The 17,691-nt window shown below is 40.2% G+C and overlaps 1 protein-coding gene across 15 annotated transcripts in view; it reads left to right on the top strand.

Moving 5' to 3' along the window:
- LOC135702051 (probable serine/threonine-protein kinase DDB_G0282963) overlaps positions 1–17,691 on the top strand; it is a 244,593-nt gene that overhangs the window by 49,697 nt on the left and 177,205 nt on the right. For 12 of the 15 annotated variants that reach the window (XM_065223026.1, XM_065223023.1, XM_065223021.1 and 9 more), the window contains exon 1: positions 10,756–10,776. The exons of 1 other annotated variant lie outside the window; for it this stretch is intronic. In XM_065223026.1, coding sequence (XP_065079098.1) covers positions 10,771–10,776 — 6 coding nt within the window. In that variant the 5' untranslated portion in view covers positions 10,756–10,770. Of the gene's footprint in view, positions 1–10,433; positions 10,501–10,755; positions 10,777–17,691 lie in introns of those variants that run through there. 2 more of the 15 variants (XM_065223028.1, XM_065223027.1) reach the window with 2 other exon arrangements.

Below are 17,691 nucleotides of genomic sequence, written 5' to 3'. Positions count from 1 at the left end.
TATAGTCCAGATATACTACATATATAACTTTTAACTGAGCATACTTCAAATCTCTCTTCCTTTACCTTCAATTACACAAGTTTACAAAAAAAACTAAAAAAAAATGAACTTCAATGTTTGACCTATAATCCTTATGTAAAGTCGTGCGCTGAATCCAAAATTGTAGTCAAAAAATTCACAGTGGGATATTTTTCAAGATACAGCTAAAAAACCGATATTTCGATTAAAAAAAAGTATGTTTTCTAAAATACAAATATCTCATGCTTTAATGGAGTTATATCAATTAGTTTAACACCAAATTAAAGGTGTGAAAATTTGCTTCACGATAGTGGGCTTTCAGCAATTATGAACAACTATTTGGAAACTCGACAACTTTACGAATTAGTTACATGGGTCTCCCTCAGGGCTCAAGTTTAAGCCCTCTTCTTTATAATTTTTATGTAAAAGACATTGATGATTGTCTTGATGAAAATTGCTCGCTAAGGCAGCTTACATATGAAGGCGTTGTGTCCGTTATAGGGCCAAGTGCACCGGACCTGCAAGGATCATTGCAAGATACCTCAGACAATGTGTCTACTAGGGCTATGAAGCTAGGTATCGAATTCTCTCCGGAGAAAACTGAGTTGGTTATTTTTTTTATAGGAAGCATCATCCTGCACAGCTACAGCTTTGGCTAATGGGTAAAACAATCACTCAAAGTATTTCTTTTAAGTATTTAGGTGTCTGGTTCGATTCCAAATGCACATGGGGAAAACATATTGCGTATCTGAAACAAAAATGCCAGCAAAGGATTAATTTTCTTCGTACAATTACCGCAACTTGGTGTCAATCGTGTCAATTGTGTCCACCCGGAAGATCTGATCAGATGATTTTGTTTCTGGACTAGTTTCATAACATTGCCAATTGTGACAAAAACTTCTTATTACTTCCTTATTCATCTGGTACTGGTAAGCGTGATCACCTCTCACCCCAGTAGGCCGGGGGTCAATCCCAGTCGGCGCCGCCGAGATGTTCTGAGGAGTACCATCTCTGATCACGCCTTCCTTCCGAAGGGAAGTAAAGCCGTTGGTCCCCGGTTCATGAGTTGATGGGTCGACAGGTAGGGTCCAGGTGTGGGAGCTGCGTTGCTGGCATCGGTAGCATTGGTGCTCAGCACGGAAAACAAGATCGAGGAAAAAAATCTAATACATATTTGATGCAGATTGATTAACATCACCAAGGGAGTTAATTTTAACAGTTTGCTCAAAAAAAAAGCTTTCATTAGGTTGCATAAATTGCAAATATATTTAAATATTAAATCATTACGATCAGCTCAATTTTGTTGAAAAATACAGTAACCCTTTTCCAGTAACGCCAGGTAGATTACCTACCACCTACCACCGAAGCCTATTCCGAACTATTTCAAACTAGGGGAACATGTTAGTTTTGGTTACCAAAGGAACACATCTTAGCCCTTTTAACTTATTATGCCTCGGCTTTTTCGGCTTTATCAAGACTCGGCTTTTTCCACCCAGGATGATCTTCAAACAAGAAAAAAAAATAGCTAGGTAGTTCTTTTTCCGGCGCCTCCTGGGGTACGAGTAACCTTAGATCGGGTAACCAACCCCGGTGGGAACTTTGGTCGAATACGGACAGGGAAGGGGGAGCTGCATCCTTTTCGGAGGATGTGGCTTACAAAAGCCGAGCATCTGTTCTCCATGTTAGGGGCGGCTCAAACAGCGTCTGACTGGCATCCAGCGGCTGAATACGAAATGCTTCTCCCCGATAGCTATACCCAAGATGGCATTCCCATCACGGCGGATAGGAGATCTTAGGCCAACCACCTACTGTCTCCGAAACCTTCAAATTGCTACCGAAACCTATAGTGAAAGATTACGAACTGATTTTATGGCAACGACTTTTTGCGCTAAACAACGGACAAGAATTGGAACATGGAATGTACTGACGCTAGCCTAACAGGGTAAACTGGCACAACTCGCTAGTTAGGCCCACCGTATGAAGCTATAAATCCTGGGACTTAGTGAAGTCCGCTAGCCGAACTTTGAAGAACACAAGCTGCCTTCGGGACAGGTACTTTTACATTATGGTATGCGAGGTGAAAACGCTCCGCGACATCATGGAGTTGGCTTTCTGCTTAGCGCCCAAGCACAGGCTGCGCTCATCAAGTGGGTACCTATCAATGAGAGAATAATCGTTGCCAGATTCAGAACACGGGTCCGAAACCTTACCATAATTCAATGTTATGCGCCAACCGATGCTGGCGAATTGCAGTACAAAGAGAACATTTACAGTCAACTGAATGCTGTCGTGTATAAGACTCCAAGAGGTAATATCAAGATCTACACAGGCGACTTCAATGCGAAGATCGGGTCTGTCAACTCGGACTATGAGCGCATTATGGGACCCAATGGTCTCGGAGATATGAGCGAGAACGGCGAGCTGCTTGCAGAGTTTTGTGGCAACAATGACATGGTGATCGGGGGTTCGCACTTCCCCCATCGCCCAGTGCATAAAGTCACATGGGCCTCCCGTGATGGATATACAGTGAACCAAATCGACCACATCTGCATCAGCCGAAAATGGAGACGGAGCCTTCTTGATGTTCGGAATAAACGCAGCGCTGACATCGCGTCTGACCATCATCTCCTGGTCGGTGTGATCCGCCTACGCATTGCGCGGGTTCAACGGACTCAAGCGGCGATTCAAAACACGCCGACTGAAAGACCCAGCAGTGAAGAGATCATTCGTCGAAGAACTTGAGGCTCGTGCAGGATGCCTGTGAAAGACGCGACTGGACAGTTGCTCACCGACCCCACTGACCAGTTGAAATGTTGGTTTGAGCACTTTGAACAACTTCTCGAAGTTTTATCGGTCAACCAACCATCAACATCTCGGCATGATCCGCCAAGGGTGAGGCGCGTTACTCGCGTCAACACTGAAGCTCCATCATTGCAGGAGATAGAAGCAGCCATCCGAAGTATGCAGTCCAACAAAGCCCCGGGGGTCGATCCCACATCAGCAGAGATGCTCAAAGCTGACCCCATGCTATACTCACACATGTTGCATCAACTATTCGTCAATATCTGGGACACCGCGACTTTCTTTCCGACTGGATGCAGGGCGTCTTGGTAAAAGTCCCCAAGAAAGGGGATCCAACTGTATGCGACAACTGGCGAGGCATCATGTTACTGTGTATTGTTCTCAAAGTTCTGTGTAAAGTTTTCCTCAATCGGATACAGGAGAAGATCGACGCGACTCTCCGACGACAGCAGGCAGGATTCCGTGCTGGAAGATCCTGTGTGGACCATATTGTCACGCACCGCATCATCTTGGAGCAGGTCAATGAGTTCCAAGAGTTCCTGTGCTTGGTATTCATTGACTACGAAAAAGCTTTCGACCGACTAAACCACGAAAACTTGTTGGGCGCTCTGAAACGCAAGAGAGTCCCTGATAAGATCGTCAACCTCATCGAAGCGCAGTACGAGGCTTTCTCATGCAGAGTGTTGCACAACGGAGCTTTGTCTGACCCGATTCGGGTAATCGCGGGTATGAGGCAAGGATGTATATTATCACCGCTACTGTTCCTCATCGCAATCGACGAGATCATGGTTGGATCCGTTGACCGTGTACCGAACCGTGGGTTGCTGTGGCAGCCTATTACTATGAAGCATCTCAACCACTTCGATTTGGCTGATGATGTTGCGTTATTAGCACAACGGCGCTCTGACATGCAGAGTAAGCTCGACGACCTTGTGGAACGCTCCTCTGAAGCAGGTCTAACCATCAATGTCAACAAGACCAAATCGTTGGATGTCAACACGGAAAACCGTTCCAATTTCACGGTAGCTGGGCAGGCAGTGGAGAAAGTCGAAAGCTTCCAATATCTTGGCAGCCAGATAGCGTCGGACGGCGGCACCAAGAGCGACATGTCTGAAGTCTGTGCTGCTATACGCCAGTGAAACATGGTGTGTATCAGTGGAGAATACTCAGAAGCTGCAGGTGTTTATCAACCGCTGCCTGCGGTACATAATTCGTGCCTGGTGGCCCCACAATTGGATCTCAAATTCTGAGCTTCATCGTTTGTGCCATCAGAAGCCGATAGAGACAGAATTTCGTGAACGGAAGTGGAGGTGGGTCGGACACACACTTCGATGGAGCGGAAACGAAATCTGCAAGCAAGCACTGGACTGGAATCCAGCAGGACATCGCAGCAGAGGCAGACCCAGAGGCTCGTGGCGGCGGAGCCTAAACAGTGAAATTAAGAACGTTGACCGAAATTTGACTTGGGCACAGGTCAAGGCCAAAGCTAGTAATCGCCCAGGATACAAATCTTTCACAAAGGCCCTTTGCACCCCTGGAGGTGCGCAGGATCGTTAAGTTAAGTAAGTTAAGTTCTTTTTCTTCTACGTGATTCCTAATTTTTTATTGGCTGTTCTGTAGTTTGAAGTGGTTAAGACTAGGATTCTTATCGGTGTTATTGCTTGATTTTGTTGCGAAGCAATCCGTTTAGACGTAGGACTACGTCTGTGATTTTTATATGGGGGTTCACTTTGTGAAAACTGAAAATGGAACATGTAACGAAATTATTAAAGATTTTGAACGTTAATAACTCAACTGTCCCTGGGCTTATTTCAATCATTTTATCATCAATCGATCAGAAATATTTCTACGCATCGACATAAATGCTTTAACGACCACTCTCTTGTTCCTTCGGGCACTCAGACGATCCTTGAAGGTTTTTATCACACGAGACACAGTTGTATTTGCAATTCCAAGCTGTTTAGCGATTCATCGGTGGAAACGGAGAGGAAACGGTGACAACTCATCATAGAAACCATTGTATGTACACTCAACTTCCAAATGCAGCATTTAAGGTTTTTTAAATGCATTTTTTAACAGAAATACACCAATTTGAAGTTGAATAATTTTTGCGCATTTCAGACTTTACTCGTCAATCCTATGCTATAAACAGGTGGTTGTCGTTTCTGGGCTTTGCTGGCTTCCTCTCCTCTGTTCTTCTTGGTCTCCGGTGTCATCATGTCCATTACCACCACCTCTTCCTAGAGTAAATCAATCTCTTCCTTTGTTTTTGACGTAGGACTTCGTCTGTAATTTCTATATGGGGGTACACTTTGTGAAAACCGAAAATGGAACATGTAACAAAATTATGAAAGATTTTGAACGTTAATAAATCAGCTGCCCCTGGACCAATTTCAATAATTTTATCACCAATCGATCAGAAATATTCTTACGCATCTGTTAAATTTAAGACATTATCATTTTTCAAAATTTCAATATTGAAAATTGCACGAATGCGCAACTTTTGCTATGATTATTAAAATTATCACCGATTGCTTGCGAAAAGCGATTTCCCTTACATAAATTTCAATGTTAAATTCCATTCGGTCTATTCGAACGGTGTTTATCAATCACCGCATGGTGAGTGGTGCTGTTCTCCATTATTTACACAAAGAAAAGGCTCCCCACACGCAAGCAGCTAGCTGTCAAGGCTGGTCTCAACCGCTGATCGGATTCAGTTCCAATCACCGTGTGTGGTGGTGTCCGGTCGCCGGCATCATCATCATCATCAGCAACAGCAGCAGTGCTTTCAGCGCGTGGCGTTGAACATTGTTCTGCAGTACACAACGAAAGGCTGCCTGCAAGCAGCGAGCTGCAGCCCACATGAGCATCCATAGAAGGAGGAAGAAGCCGCACCGCTATTGATCGGAATCAGTAGCTCTTCACAAACTTCTGCTGCAGTTAACACATAAGATTTATTATAAAAGACCACGTAGTCCTACGTCACTATTATGTACAACCTCGTAGGGCTGTCCCTTGTAGTTTTTTGTCGTTGTTAATCATCGGTACTGTTTCAGTAAAGTGTTTTTATTTATTTAACTGTTCAATGTGATGCACATAAATGGAGCGTCACATATCATATACGTTTACATTATATATCATGTAAAGTTCTGACACATTTCATGCAATGTGGCAAATATTGTATACGAAAGCCCATCTTTGTAAACAACATTGTTTGCAAGTTGCTCGGTTGCGTGAAATGAAATACAACTTTACGTGAATGAATGTTTACATCACAATTAAAATTCAGAATTTTTATCTGTGTAGAAATATAGTATGAGGACCCAAAGACATAATTCGGTTTCCTTCGTCTCCAGCCAGGCCTTAGTGGATAATATCCATACCTCTCACGCCAAAGTCACGAGTTCAAATCTCATTTCCGGAGAAGCCACAAATTACCCAAAAGCGTTAAAGTGACTATAATAAAAAACAAAATAAAAAACATAATGCATAAATGCTCAACAAAAGGAGCCTTTCAAATGTTTACCGTTATAGCAAATAGACTATGCTTCAAGCAATGTTGATGTCGATTTTTTTTTTTTTTTTCAATGGAAGATTTTGCTTTCTGCTAACTTGACTGAGATATATGCATTTTAGTGAATTGATGTTTGGGAAATTATAATTTATTTCAAGGATTTTGGACAACCTAGCAAATGAGCAAATAACCTAGCTCAATCATCTCTGATTTGGATGATTTTTTTGATATGACGTCGGAATGTGACATCATTTTTTTTATCTCGTTCGTTTATTTGTAAGGCTCAATCGCATTAGCTTAACCGAGCCGATAATTTACTGTTCTTTGTTTGCAACAAAATTCACTTAATTCTATGTCTAGTAGGAGTTGGGCCGAATACTCGCGGCTTACTCGAGGTTAGAGAGGTACATTGTCGAAGGATAGGATCAGGGGAGGAGCTTGGGGGTAAGGTTTCGTTGTATGAGACATCATTAATTTTCAACAGGTCATGAGACCATTTTGACTTAAGACTGATCTTTCAAAAGGGCGAGGGTGTGTTAACATATACATTATTCGTCTTGTAGCCACCACACCACCACTGGGGATAAAAACGCATAAATGAATCGAAAAAAAAACTCCTATTCAGACTGGATGAACTTGCCCAAATTAGTCCTTCTTACAGGAACAAATCTCAGAATCCGAATGGAATTTGTTTCATATTATACAGGAAAGTGCGAATTGGGATTTAAAGCGATGTTGGTACACGGATAGAAATCTCCTTATACCATTTGGCGGATTTATATTGCTGATTATTCATAAAATGCATAAGTCAACTTATAAGCAGACGCCTTGCTAAAAATTAATGAAGCTCATGTGTCAAATTAATTGTATAAGCGGTCACACATACCTTTTATGCATTCTTATAGGACCTATATTTGTCTTATGGAATGTATAAGGTTGATGTTTTGCCAAAAATGTATAAGTGAAATACATGAATAAAATAATTGATTTTCGTTTCGTGTATAGCTACCAGTTTTCATCCTGTTGTTGCTTTTGTAAGTCCTGTTTTTTTCTTCGATCTATTGATTCTTTTTTTTCTGCTCCCATGCCTTCCTTATGGGGTTCATACTGTGCCCCTCCATCCTGCATAAGAAACACATGTTCATAATGCTGCCGTAGAATATCCTATCCGATTGAGGGAATGAAGCGAGGGGGAAATCTTCTTTTTCACGTCCATATTCACACCTTATACACCGGTGTGCATATCGACAACTTCTACTGGCAGACATGTTTAACTTTTCCGTACTTCCCTAGCGCCAGGTATCCATTCATTTTGTATAATGGAAAATTAATTTATCACAGCATACACTCCTCCGAATTGAACTTATTGAAAACCTCTTTTTACTCTGAAATCTAGTTAGTTGCTTTCGTAGCATCATAATTCGCATCCAGTTTCTTGACGAAATAAGCAGTCTCAGCCCTCGGCCCTCGTATATCAATTTCCAAATTTAAAACAATTATATAAAACTCATTACTAACAACCATAACAATTTACCCCTTGATGCAAGGTTGAAAATACTCATATCAGCTAAAACTATGTTTTTTTTTTTTTAATTATGAAATAACTAGATGCTATGATCATATTTTTAATAAGTAAGATACAAGAAGAGGTTGCAAAGAATGTGTTTGACATATTATACCTGTTTATTTTACTTCATGAGAGTCACAATCAGCGATTTTTCACACACTCACTCACTTACTCACTCACTCACTCACTCACTCACTCACTCAGCGATCAGCAAATCGCTGATTGTGACTCATAGAAAGCAAAACTTACAGGTTTTATGTTTCAAACGTATACTTTGTAACCTCTTCTTGTAAGATGCAAGTAAAACATGTCATCATACCATATTTTGGTTTTATTATTCCGGAAAACATTATTTTAGCTGAAATGAGTACACTGGAGTCGCTTTTTACGCGGTTTTTTTTTACGCGGTTTTTTTTTTACACGGTTTTTTTTACGCGGTTAGTGCCGCTGAGTCGCAATTTACGCGGTACGTTTTTAACGATCTCTCAACAACGATACAACCTATCGACTTGATTCCAATCACATTATCCGTTTCAAGCTATAGGTAATAGAATGGCATACTTTTAAAAAAATCACAATTTTTGGTGTAAATACAGAAATTTTTAAAATATGTCTATATGGACCATAGCATGCTATAATAACAAATGGCATCAAAATCCGATTTATAAAAAATATTTAAGCATGTGAAAAATCAAAATCTCGGTAGTTTTTTTACGCGGTTTTTTTTACGCGGCACGTATCCCCCGCGTAAAAAGCGACTCCAGTGTATTTGCAACCTTGCCTTGAAGAAGACACCATCTGCTGAATTAACAATTGTAGCTGTATATTAGCTTATGTAAGAAAAAAATAACAGAAACAACTAATTTGTGCCAGTATAAGCAGCTCTCTCTCTCTCTCTCTTTATCTTTCTTTGAGCTAGTCTCATCGGCTGTGTGCTGTATTTGAAATACGTTTGCATAGTTGCTAAGACAACGCAGCCCTAATCGATACTCGATGAGTAGTTCGAAAGCAGAAAGGTTCATCTGAGATTCTTTAACGCATCAGTCATATAAGACTTTGGCAAGTTTGACTCCCATTCGACCTCATCAGGCTTATATCTTGAAGCAACCCGAATAGTAGTTGGCAACATTCAGCTATATGACCGGTTTTTTTTTCTATTCTTTTATACTCATTTAAGTAGAACAAATTGTCTGATTCTGCTGTCTGCAGCAAATTCAACCATGTCGATAAATATTCGCATGAATACGAGGGTCTCAAATATCTTGTTTTTTTTTAACAGCTAATACAGGTTTAGACTATGTCTCTAAATCCAACGGCTATTTAGAGTCCACAAGCAGTCTCTAAATGGGACTTATTGATACGAGTCCCATTCCAGTAGAACACCCATGGCTCATGTTCTACGTATGACCATCAATGTGCTAATCTTCTTGATCTTCCATGTAACATAAAAAGGTAGTAGCTATGCAGATAAAATGTGTGTGCTCTCTTTGGTTCCTACAATGACGACGGATGATGCAAGCTGCTTGATTCCATCTGCAATTACAGCAAACAATGCATAACATTGTTGACATCCATACACTTTCAAAGTAGCACAAGCTTCCCTTTGGGATCGGAATATCTTGTAAATTGTTAATCTCATAAAGCTCAGTTTCGAACGATGCGATGTACGGAAAAACTCAAACAATACAAAGTTATACGAAAACCAAAACCCTACAACATCGGAAAGCTCACTTTCTGCTCTCAGCGCTCACAATTTAATTCTCACCGTACACCTACAATGTATGGCGCGCTGTTGCTTCTCGTTTGCTGGTTTGATACCAAACAATAGCTTGTTTACACGTAGGAAAAATCATGTAAAATGGAGTTATTTTGCGATGAAAAAAGCATATCGTTGGTGATCCCGCAGCGTACGGCCAAAGAAAAGGGTAAGTGAATGTGGTTTGCGCGCTTGTTACCATACTAGGCCTTTAGTGCTTCCTCCCCGGACAGTGAGCTATTAAGCTAAACGGTCTTGTTGTACACTTGCTAAGCGCTGCACGCATGACGCCTCATCAACTCCCCTGATCGTCCCCTCACCATCCTCCCACGAATTGAACAATGAAATCCGCACCCAACACCATGGCATATTCTTAGAGCATAGCCTTATCAAGTTTACCTGATAAAATGCTGCTGCATACACTCTCCGGTTACAATAGCTATTATGAACTCAGTTTACAGCCCCTGAAATTGCAAGCCACAATGTGCCTGATGACGGTTGAAAGCCACTAGTTCCGACAACAGTATCACAAACATCCCAGATACGAGGAAAAAAATCATATCATGCTGCCAGGCATTACCTACACTCTGTGGAGTTGGTTTTCTAAAAGAATGAAAATTTCTCGCAATTTTTTCGCTACTTCCTCCCTGCCATGCTGCGCGCCATGGAGGAGGAAGCAATGGCGAAAAAACTGCAGAACAAACAACACCCCGTTCAACCGTGTAACAGTAGTTCTCATAGAGCTTCCTTTCTTTCTTTCTTTCTTTTTTCAACAGGAAAAGGCACAAGTAATAATCATGTACTACACGTTCAGTGCTCGTCATACCATCGTCATCGTCGTCGGTGAGATCCTTATGGTGCCGGGTTCGTAGTTGTTGGTGGCGGTGGTCACGCCATTCCATCCACTATCATCAGCATCAGCATCGTCATCCTGGCTGACACCGATGCATTATTGGGAGCCGGGTGGCAAGTAGCTCCTAACACTAATGGTGGTGGTCGCGAGAAGAAGGTGCTTCAATGATAACAAAGTACACAACACGTGTAATTCGTAGAGGGTAGTAGAATTCGTACCGACCTTGCACAATTCTCTGAGACACAGAGGGGGAGGCTGGAATGATGGTAGTAGAGGAAAATTTTAGCTCTGTTTGTTTCGAGTTGAGCGGATGCTACTAACTGCTGCTCGTTGTGCGTTGAATTTGTACTAATGCTTGTTGCCATGCTTGTAGATTTTTATGACATTAAACGAAATGCAATGTTACGACAAAGGTAAGATTTTTGAGGTTTCATTGAAATAGCAGAAAGGGTGGCAAACAACTCTTAAACTGGGACCGTCAGTTATTTTGTTCTTCTCTAATAATCAAATACCATACCCGAACGATAACCCAAAGGATTGAACTATTCTACAAATAGTTGAACACGTCGTTAAGCAAAATAACCATGCAAGTTTTATCAGGGTTTTGAATACTTCATATCGATATAAATGACTATTATTAGTCCACGAGTAATCTAGAGCGATTTTTGAGAGACGTGCTTCTTGGAAAATCCTGCACCACAATGGACGCAACAAGCGTTAAATTAAAAGAAGGCCGTGAAGGAAGATCCTAAGAAATTTAAATGTTCAAATTGTGGTGAAAACTACAAATCCAATTTTTGGGAATGTAAGACTCGCAAAGCGATCCTACATTCTCGTTCTAACCGACAGGTAGGAAACGCTCCACGTTCCCGACCAGGTACAAATTTGTCTGCTTTTAACAACGGTCAGCGAGGAACAAATTCTACATTCGTACCCGTAGGTACAAATATCACCCCTGCTTCAAATATTTCATCTATACCTACTCCCCTCGCTGCTAACAATGTTCAGCGAGTTAATGGAGCTACCTATGCTGCTACGTAATTCTAACGGAAATTTTGAAAATTTTGACTTAGGAAGCTTTAGTGCTCCTAAAATGGATTTTTTACAGAAATCATTAATTGACATGATTACTGATATGCTTAAATCTAACTCCATGTTTGATAAAAAGGTAATTATTTAGGCTCCTTCGAAAAACTCAACTGCGTCTAGAACAAATTATTTGCGGGATAGGGGCCACCCTAGACATTTAAAGTATTTCACAATAGTCAGTATTTTACAACGCGATTTTTTAATTACTGAAAAATCCGGTCAAATTCAAATAACCGTTATCCGTAAGGGATCAATGGAATTGTAAAATTTTATTTCCTATCATTAAATAGGGTTAACAGAGATAAGTTCGGAATAAATTTTCGTAAACTTTTAGCGAAATTCAAAAACCCATTAAAACCTTACTGACTAATCTAAGAATATTTTCAGTAAAGCTGCTTCAAATAAAATATTCTTCAACTTTGTTGAACATTATGCTGGTCTATCTCAAATAACTTACAAGTTGATATTTTGTTCTCTGTCGCCGATACCCCTCGTTGCGGCGAATTGGTGGTGAACCAATTGACTGAACCCTCGCGAGCGAAACACCGTTGTCGGGCGAAGTGAACGATAGAAGTAAACAAACAGAACAATACGAGGCGAGTTAGTCAGCAAAATTGAAGAAAACTTGATAGTGCAGTGAGATAAAATCGAGACGTTTTTCGTAAGTTTAAGTAAATTCAAAATTCGAAGACATTGATTAAACAACGTTTATTATAGCCACCTAAACGGTTTATTCAACCCTTGCTGAATTTGCCACGTAGTAAGTGGTAACTTAGATATAATTGAGGTATGTTTTCCCTGAAATCATAAACATAACACTTACCTTTGATTTGTCGCGTAACCTAAAAAGGACCTAAAATACTTACCCTTGACTGTACTTACTATTAGATTGAACTGGAATCGTCCTTCCATGGCAAACGTTGACCTGAAATAATGTGTAAAAGAGCACTGAAAATGTAGGATAATTATTATATAATTACCATTGTATCACCACTAACATAACGTAATAAATTACAGCTTTGAAGCTGCTGAGTACGCAACTAGAAGAACGGTGTTAGTTCCGACTTACGGGAACAGTTCTCAATAACCATCTATTTTCACTTACATCAAAAAAATGACCAAAAACTGGCTCCCCGGAACTGGATCAGCATATCAGGAAAATGACCGAAACGGCCATTTTTTCATACTTCTTACGTTCATACTAAGTAGTTTAATGCAGTTATTTAAAAAATTATGTTATGTTTCGCTGAACAATGCCAATCACTTCTGATGACAATGCAAATGAGGTCCAGTTATAATCATTAAGTTATTTGACTATCTTGTTACAGTTAAATAAAGAAAATTTACATTGTTTGGTTGAAACCGAAATCAAATAAGATTAGTGCTTCCTCTTCATCATCGTATTTCAAGCATATTGCTTATCGCATATTGCTTATCGCATATTAGCTTATTGTGTGCACTTCAACAGTTATTAATTGGGAGCTTTCGAGGATTGGAATCGAGAAAAGACATAGCAAAAAAATCCCATTAATACACGTGTATCATCTTTGGGGCTCCTTCGTGAAGCAGCTTACCAAGAATTTCATAGTTTCCTTCTACCAGTCCGAGCAAGCTATATTCCAAAGGCAGTTTGTCATGAAAAAGGGAAGAAGATTACATCATTATTGCTTTAAATTTCTGCCACTGCGTTATCAGTTGGCTCGCTTGTCATTTTGTCATTTTGGGATATTTTTGATTCCTTGGTGGCAACTACAGTCATATTCTATGCCCAGGGAAGTCGAAAAAACTACAAGGGACAGCCCTATGGGGTTGTACGCAATGGTGACGTAGGACTACGTGGTCTTATATAATAACTTTTTATTTGTTAACTGCAGCAGGAACTTGTGTTTTGTGTAGGAATAGGAATTTGAACGGGATTCTCTCTATTTATATTCTTTAGTATGACTATGATTGCTCTGAAAAGAACCATTAGATATAAATTTTAGTTGGGACATGTTCAGAAATTTAACTTTTTTGGAAAATCTTGTGGTGCTAGAAACGGCCGACGGTAGTACAGGCTTAAAGCCTTTGGAAAATGATGATGACGTGTAGGCAGCTAGATCAGCAAATCGGACCGGACAATTCCATTTTCTTCGGTTCAATGATTGGGCACCCGCAAGAGTCTTGACCCGTTTGCTGCTGGACAGGAGTTGAACTGTTGTCTGCAACAGGTTGGAAGGCCGCAGAATATCAGTGTCCACCCAGCCAAAGCTCCTCCCCTTTTTAGTTTTTCACGGTAAACTCCTTCTCTCCTAAGTTGGTAAATCTTAGGCTTTAGCAGAAAGACGCTTAACGCTTTTTTCGGCGAATGTATGATCCTGTTTCACGTCATGGTTCTTCTCTATGCCTGTTCAGATAAATTAGTACTTTTATTTATTTTCTCTACTGCGCTAAATCAAGCAAGTAGATATAAAAGCTGGAAAAATCTTTACGATTAATCGTTAATCGAATAATTGAACTTTTAGACATCCCTAGAAAATAGTGTTATTTCATATTTTTGGTTAGTTCTTCGAAAATGTCAAACAGAAGAAATTCAACCAGCAAGTGTAACCTAAGAACCAAAAGCGGAGCGATGCTAGTTGTCATTGCTATGACGATGACTGAATTAAGAGGCTTAGAAGCACAGGGGTGAAAGTCGATTCCCTTCATCGATTTCCTCTTTTGATGATCATGGCTTCCCTAGCCTAAAATAGATCAAAATCACTTGCACCCCTGCTTCCAAGTTTGGTTACAATATTACAACTCTGGAGAGCATTTTGTGTGGTTTTTGGGGCGTGTGGATCTGAATATGGCGAAGAATGTGCACAATGTTACGCAATTGCATCCTCCCTATTCACACACTTGTTTCGTCTACTAACGACTCTCTGATGACTGTGTTGGGGAAGCAGCATATGCAGGTACGTAATAGGTAGATTTGTTAGTTATTTTGACGCTTTTGAATAATGCTTAACATTTTCCACTTTTTCAATAGTTTCTTGTTAAAAATCATCAGCCAAAGAAATATTTCTGATCGAATGGTGATAAAATTATTGAAATTGGTCCAGGGGCAGCTGAGTTATTAACGTTCAAAATCTTTCATAATTTTTTTACATGTTCCATTTTCGTTTTTCACAAAGTGTACCCACATATAAAAATCACAGACGTAGTCCTACGTCAAAATTTCCAACCTAGACCGGACAGGGAATCGTACCCAGCCACCTCCAGCATGGTATTGCTATGTTAATTGAGCCTTTACCGGCAGAGCTAAGGGGAGTATCTTCATTTGCAACTAGTTTCATCAAATTTTGATAAGAATTGGATTTTTTGCAGGAAAACAAAAAGGTCATCTCGTCAGAATACGGTCGGAGCACTGTAATTAACCTCATAATTTAAATTTTCATCGAATTCTTCTTGGAATTGCCTTGATAGTCTACGCATAACTACGATGGAATTCTCTTTAGAATTCATTGTAGGATCTCCTCACAATTCCAAAGGAATTCTTGTCAAAATTGCCTTGGTCTAAATTCAATTAAAAATTTCCAAGAGCTCCCTAGAAATTTTCCATTGACTTGCATAAAATTAAAAATCAACCTGAAGTTATCCACACGATCCTTTAGGAATTGCTAAGCAATCCCTTAGTATTTTCCAAAATATCCCATGGAATAACGTTTTTAATTTTCTTTGAATTCCTCTTATTTGAATTCCCGTAAATTCCTAGAAATACTACTAAGAGTTCCCGCGGTATTCTCCCTTAAAAGCCCTTGCAATTATTCTCATTTTTTCTTTGCAAATGCTCTGTAACCATCCTCAAGCAACCCTTTGAATTCACTTTTGAAAGTTATTTGAATTTTCTTCAAAATTGATTTGGAATTTTCTATAGAACTTACATTGAAATTCTCCATAGAACTAACTTGAATTTCTGATTACAATTACCCTGTGAAATCCATTCGAAAGTATGATAGAATTCTATTCAGTACTCCCTTTGTATTCTGTTCAAAATTCCCGTCGTATTTTCTCGGCATTCTTTTGTGACTCTCTTTAATTCACATGGAATCAAGAGGTCCGAAATCTACCACGGAAGTAATCCTTAAATTTTACATGTGATTTTTTTTTCACAATCTCCTTGAAGTTCTCCATAAAGGTCCGTTGGTGTTTTCCTCAGAAATCTTTGATTTCTGTGGACAAAAAAACTAGCATTTTCAACACACATTCCACAACGACGTCGAAGATCTAATGGAAGAGTACATGCTAAATCCAATCTTACCTTTCATACTACAGTATAAAATCTGTTAGGTTATCTTTTGGCACAATCTTGCCCGCTGTCACTAATCTAAAACCGCTGATTAAATAGTACACAGCCAATGAGGTTGATTTCAAAACCTTAAATCTTATATTGCCAGAAAATGGTTCTATCCATTTTTTTCCCTTGGTTTGTTTTCCGTCGATGTTGTTTTCCGTACTGAGTACCAATGCGAAGGCGTGACCAGCGATTTTATGCCTCAGAAAATCCCGGCGGCGCCAACTATGATTGAACCCAGACCCTTTGGGGTGAGAGGGCAATCACGCTTACCACTACACCACCGGTGACGCTGATTCTCTCCATTAATTTCGATACTTTTATCCAAAGCCAAGCTCCTTTGAGGCATAGAATCACACAATAATTTTATTATTAAATGTTCCTTATGTTTTTCGATTAAATCTAGTCTAAATCTCTACGTAATCCAACATCGCGTCTGCAAGCCACGATGCAATCACCTTTTGCTTATGGACAGCATCACCAATCCAAACCAATTCTCCATCATCAATGATTCATTAAAACTGTAACAGAACCGGAAGGCATAATTCCTTCCAGCCTCTCCAGAGTGTATCCAATCAACCAGAAAGACTTCGACAAAAGGACGGAACAACAGAATTAACAGAAAAAGTTTTCCCTCAAGGGTAACTGAAAACAAACATAGATTATTACCAAATCTCAGCCCTGTAGCCACGCTGAATGAAACAATATCGAATGGAGTCCATGTTTACTCTGTTGTTGTCGTTGCCGTCTTGGTCGAAGAAAGCACAATCCTGTTGATTGGATCCTGTTCTCTGCCATACCAAAGCCAAACTAAACTGGGCAAAATCTACGACAGCTTCGAGAACGATTGGAATAAGTCGTCAAAAATTCTATCTCCGCAACCCGAGGGGAGCTGAAATGGGTCCCTCAATTAATTAGGTTTCGGTGTCATCAAAGGCTTCCAGACCGGAATTACCTGGTATGCTTGCTCTTTGTCTTGATTGAGTGTTGTTTTTTTAAGAGCTGGGGGAAGAAATTTTTCATTCTTGATGAAAGATGATTACGACTAGTAAAGTAGGTAGACCAGGAATGGCTCTTGGGAATGAATACCTGTTCCGAGGTTCTGGAAATGATTGTTTGCTTGCGTAGTAGATTGGTGAATTATTTATGTTGTTTTGAGGGAAGTCCGAACTGTTTCATGCCGGCGATTCAATCGTTACAGAAGCCCCAGTATTCCAAATAAATCATCCACACTTCATCATTCAGTGGACCGGCCACCATGACCCAAGCATCAGCAGACAGACATTTGAGTACTCCAGCAGTGATAAATATACTAACCATGATTAGCTGTTATTTTTCCCTTCGCAAGCATTCCTCTTGTTAGCAGCCATCCATCCGCCCACCCGTTCACCGCCGCCCGGTTACGCTCAGTCGGGAGGAAAATATTCTTTTCAAAAAGGGCAAAAGAGCGAACCAAAATGATAGATGAGCGTTGGTATTAGATTTGTGAACGTATACTCATATACTCGAAGCAGCCAGGATGTGGCTCGTCAGGTTCTGAGAAAAAGATCCCGCTCAGCAGCCAGCCAGCGGAAGTGAAGTCTATTTAAACGTTATCGCGCATCACTGCCACAAAACGTCTTTGGATTCCGCTGCTGCAAGCAAACAGCAAGACATCCACACCCCCGTGCCACACCATACACCGGGAAGAATGATTACCAAAGCAGAAAGAAGAGCAGCCAACGGGACGAAGATGATAAATGTTTGTATTTTATTTATATATTTGTGTTATTTATTT

The sequence above is a fragment of the Ochlerotatus camptorhynchus genome, unplaced genomic scaffold, assembly GCF_037179485.1.
Source record: "Ochlerotatus camptorhynchus isolate MF236.1 unplaced genomic scaffold, CSIRO-AGI_Acam_v1.1 ptg000183l, whole genome shotgun sequence".
NCBI lineage: Eukaryota > Metazoa > Arthropoda > Insecta > Diptera > Culicidae > Ochlerotatus > Ochlerotatus camptorhynchus.
This window is presented reverse-complemented; position numbering and strand designations above follow the sequence as displayed.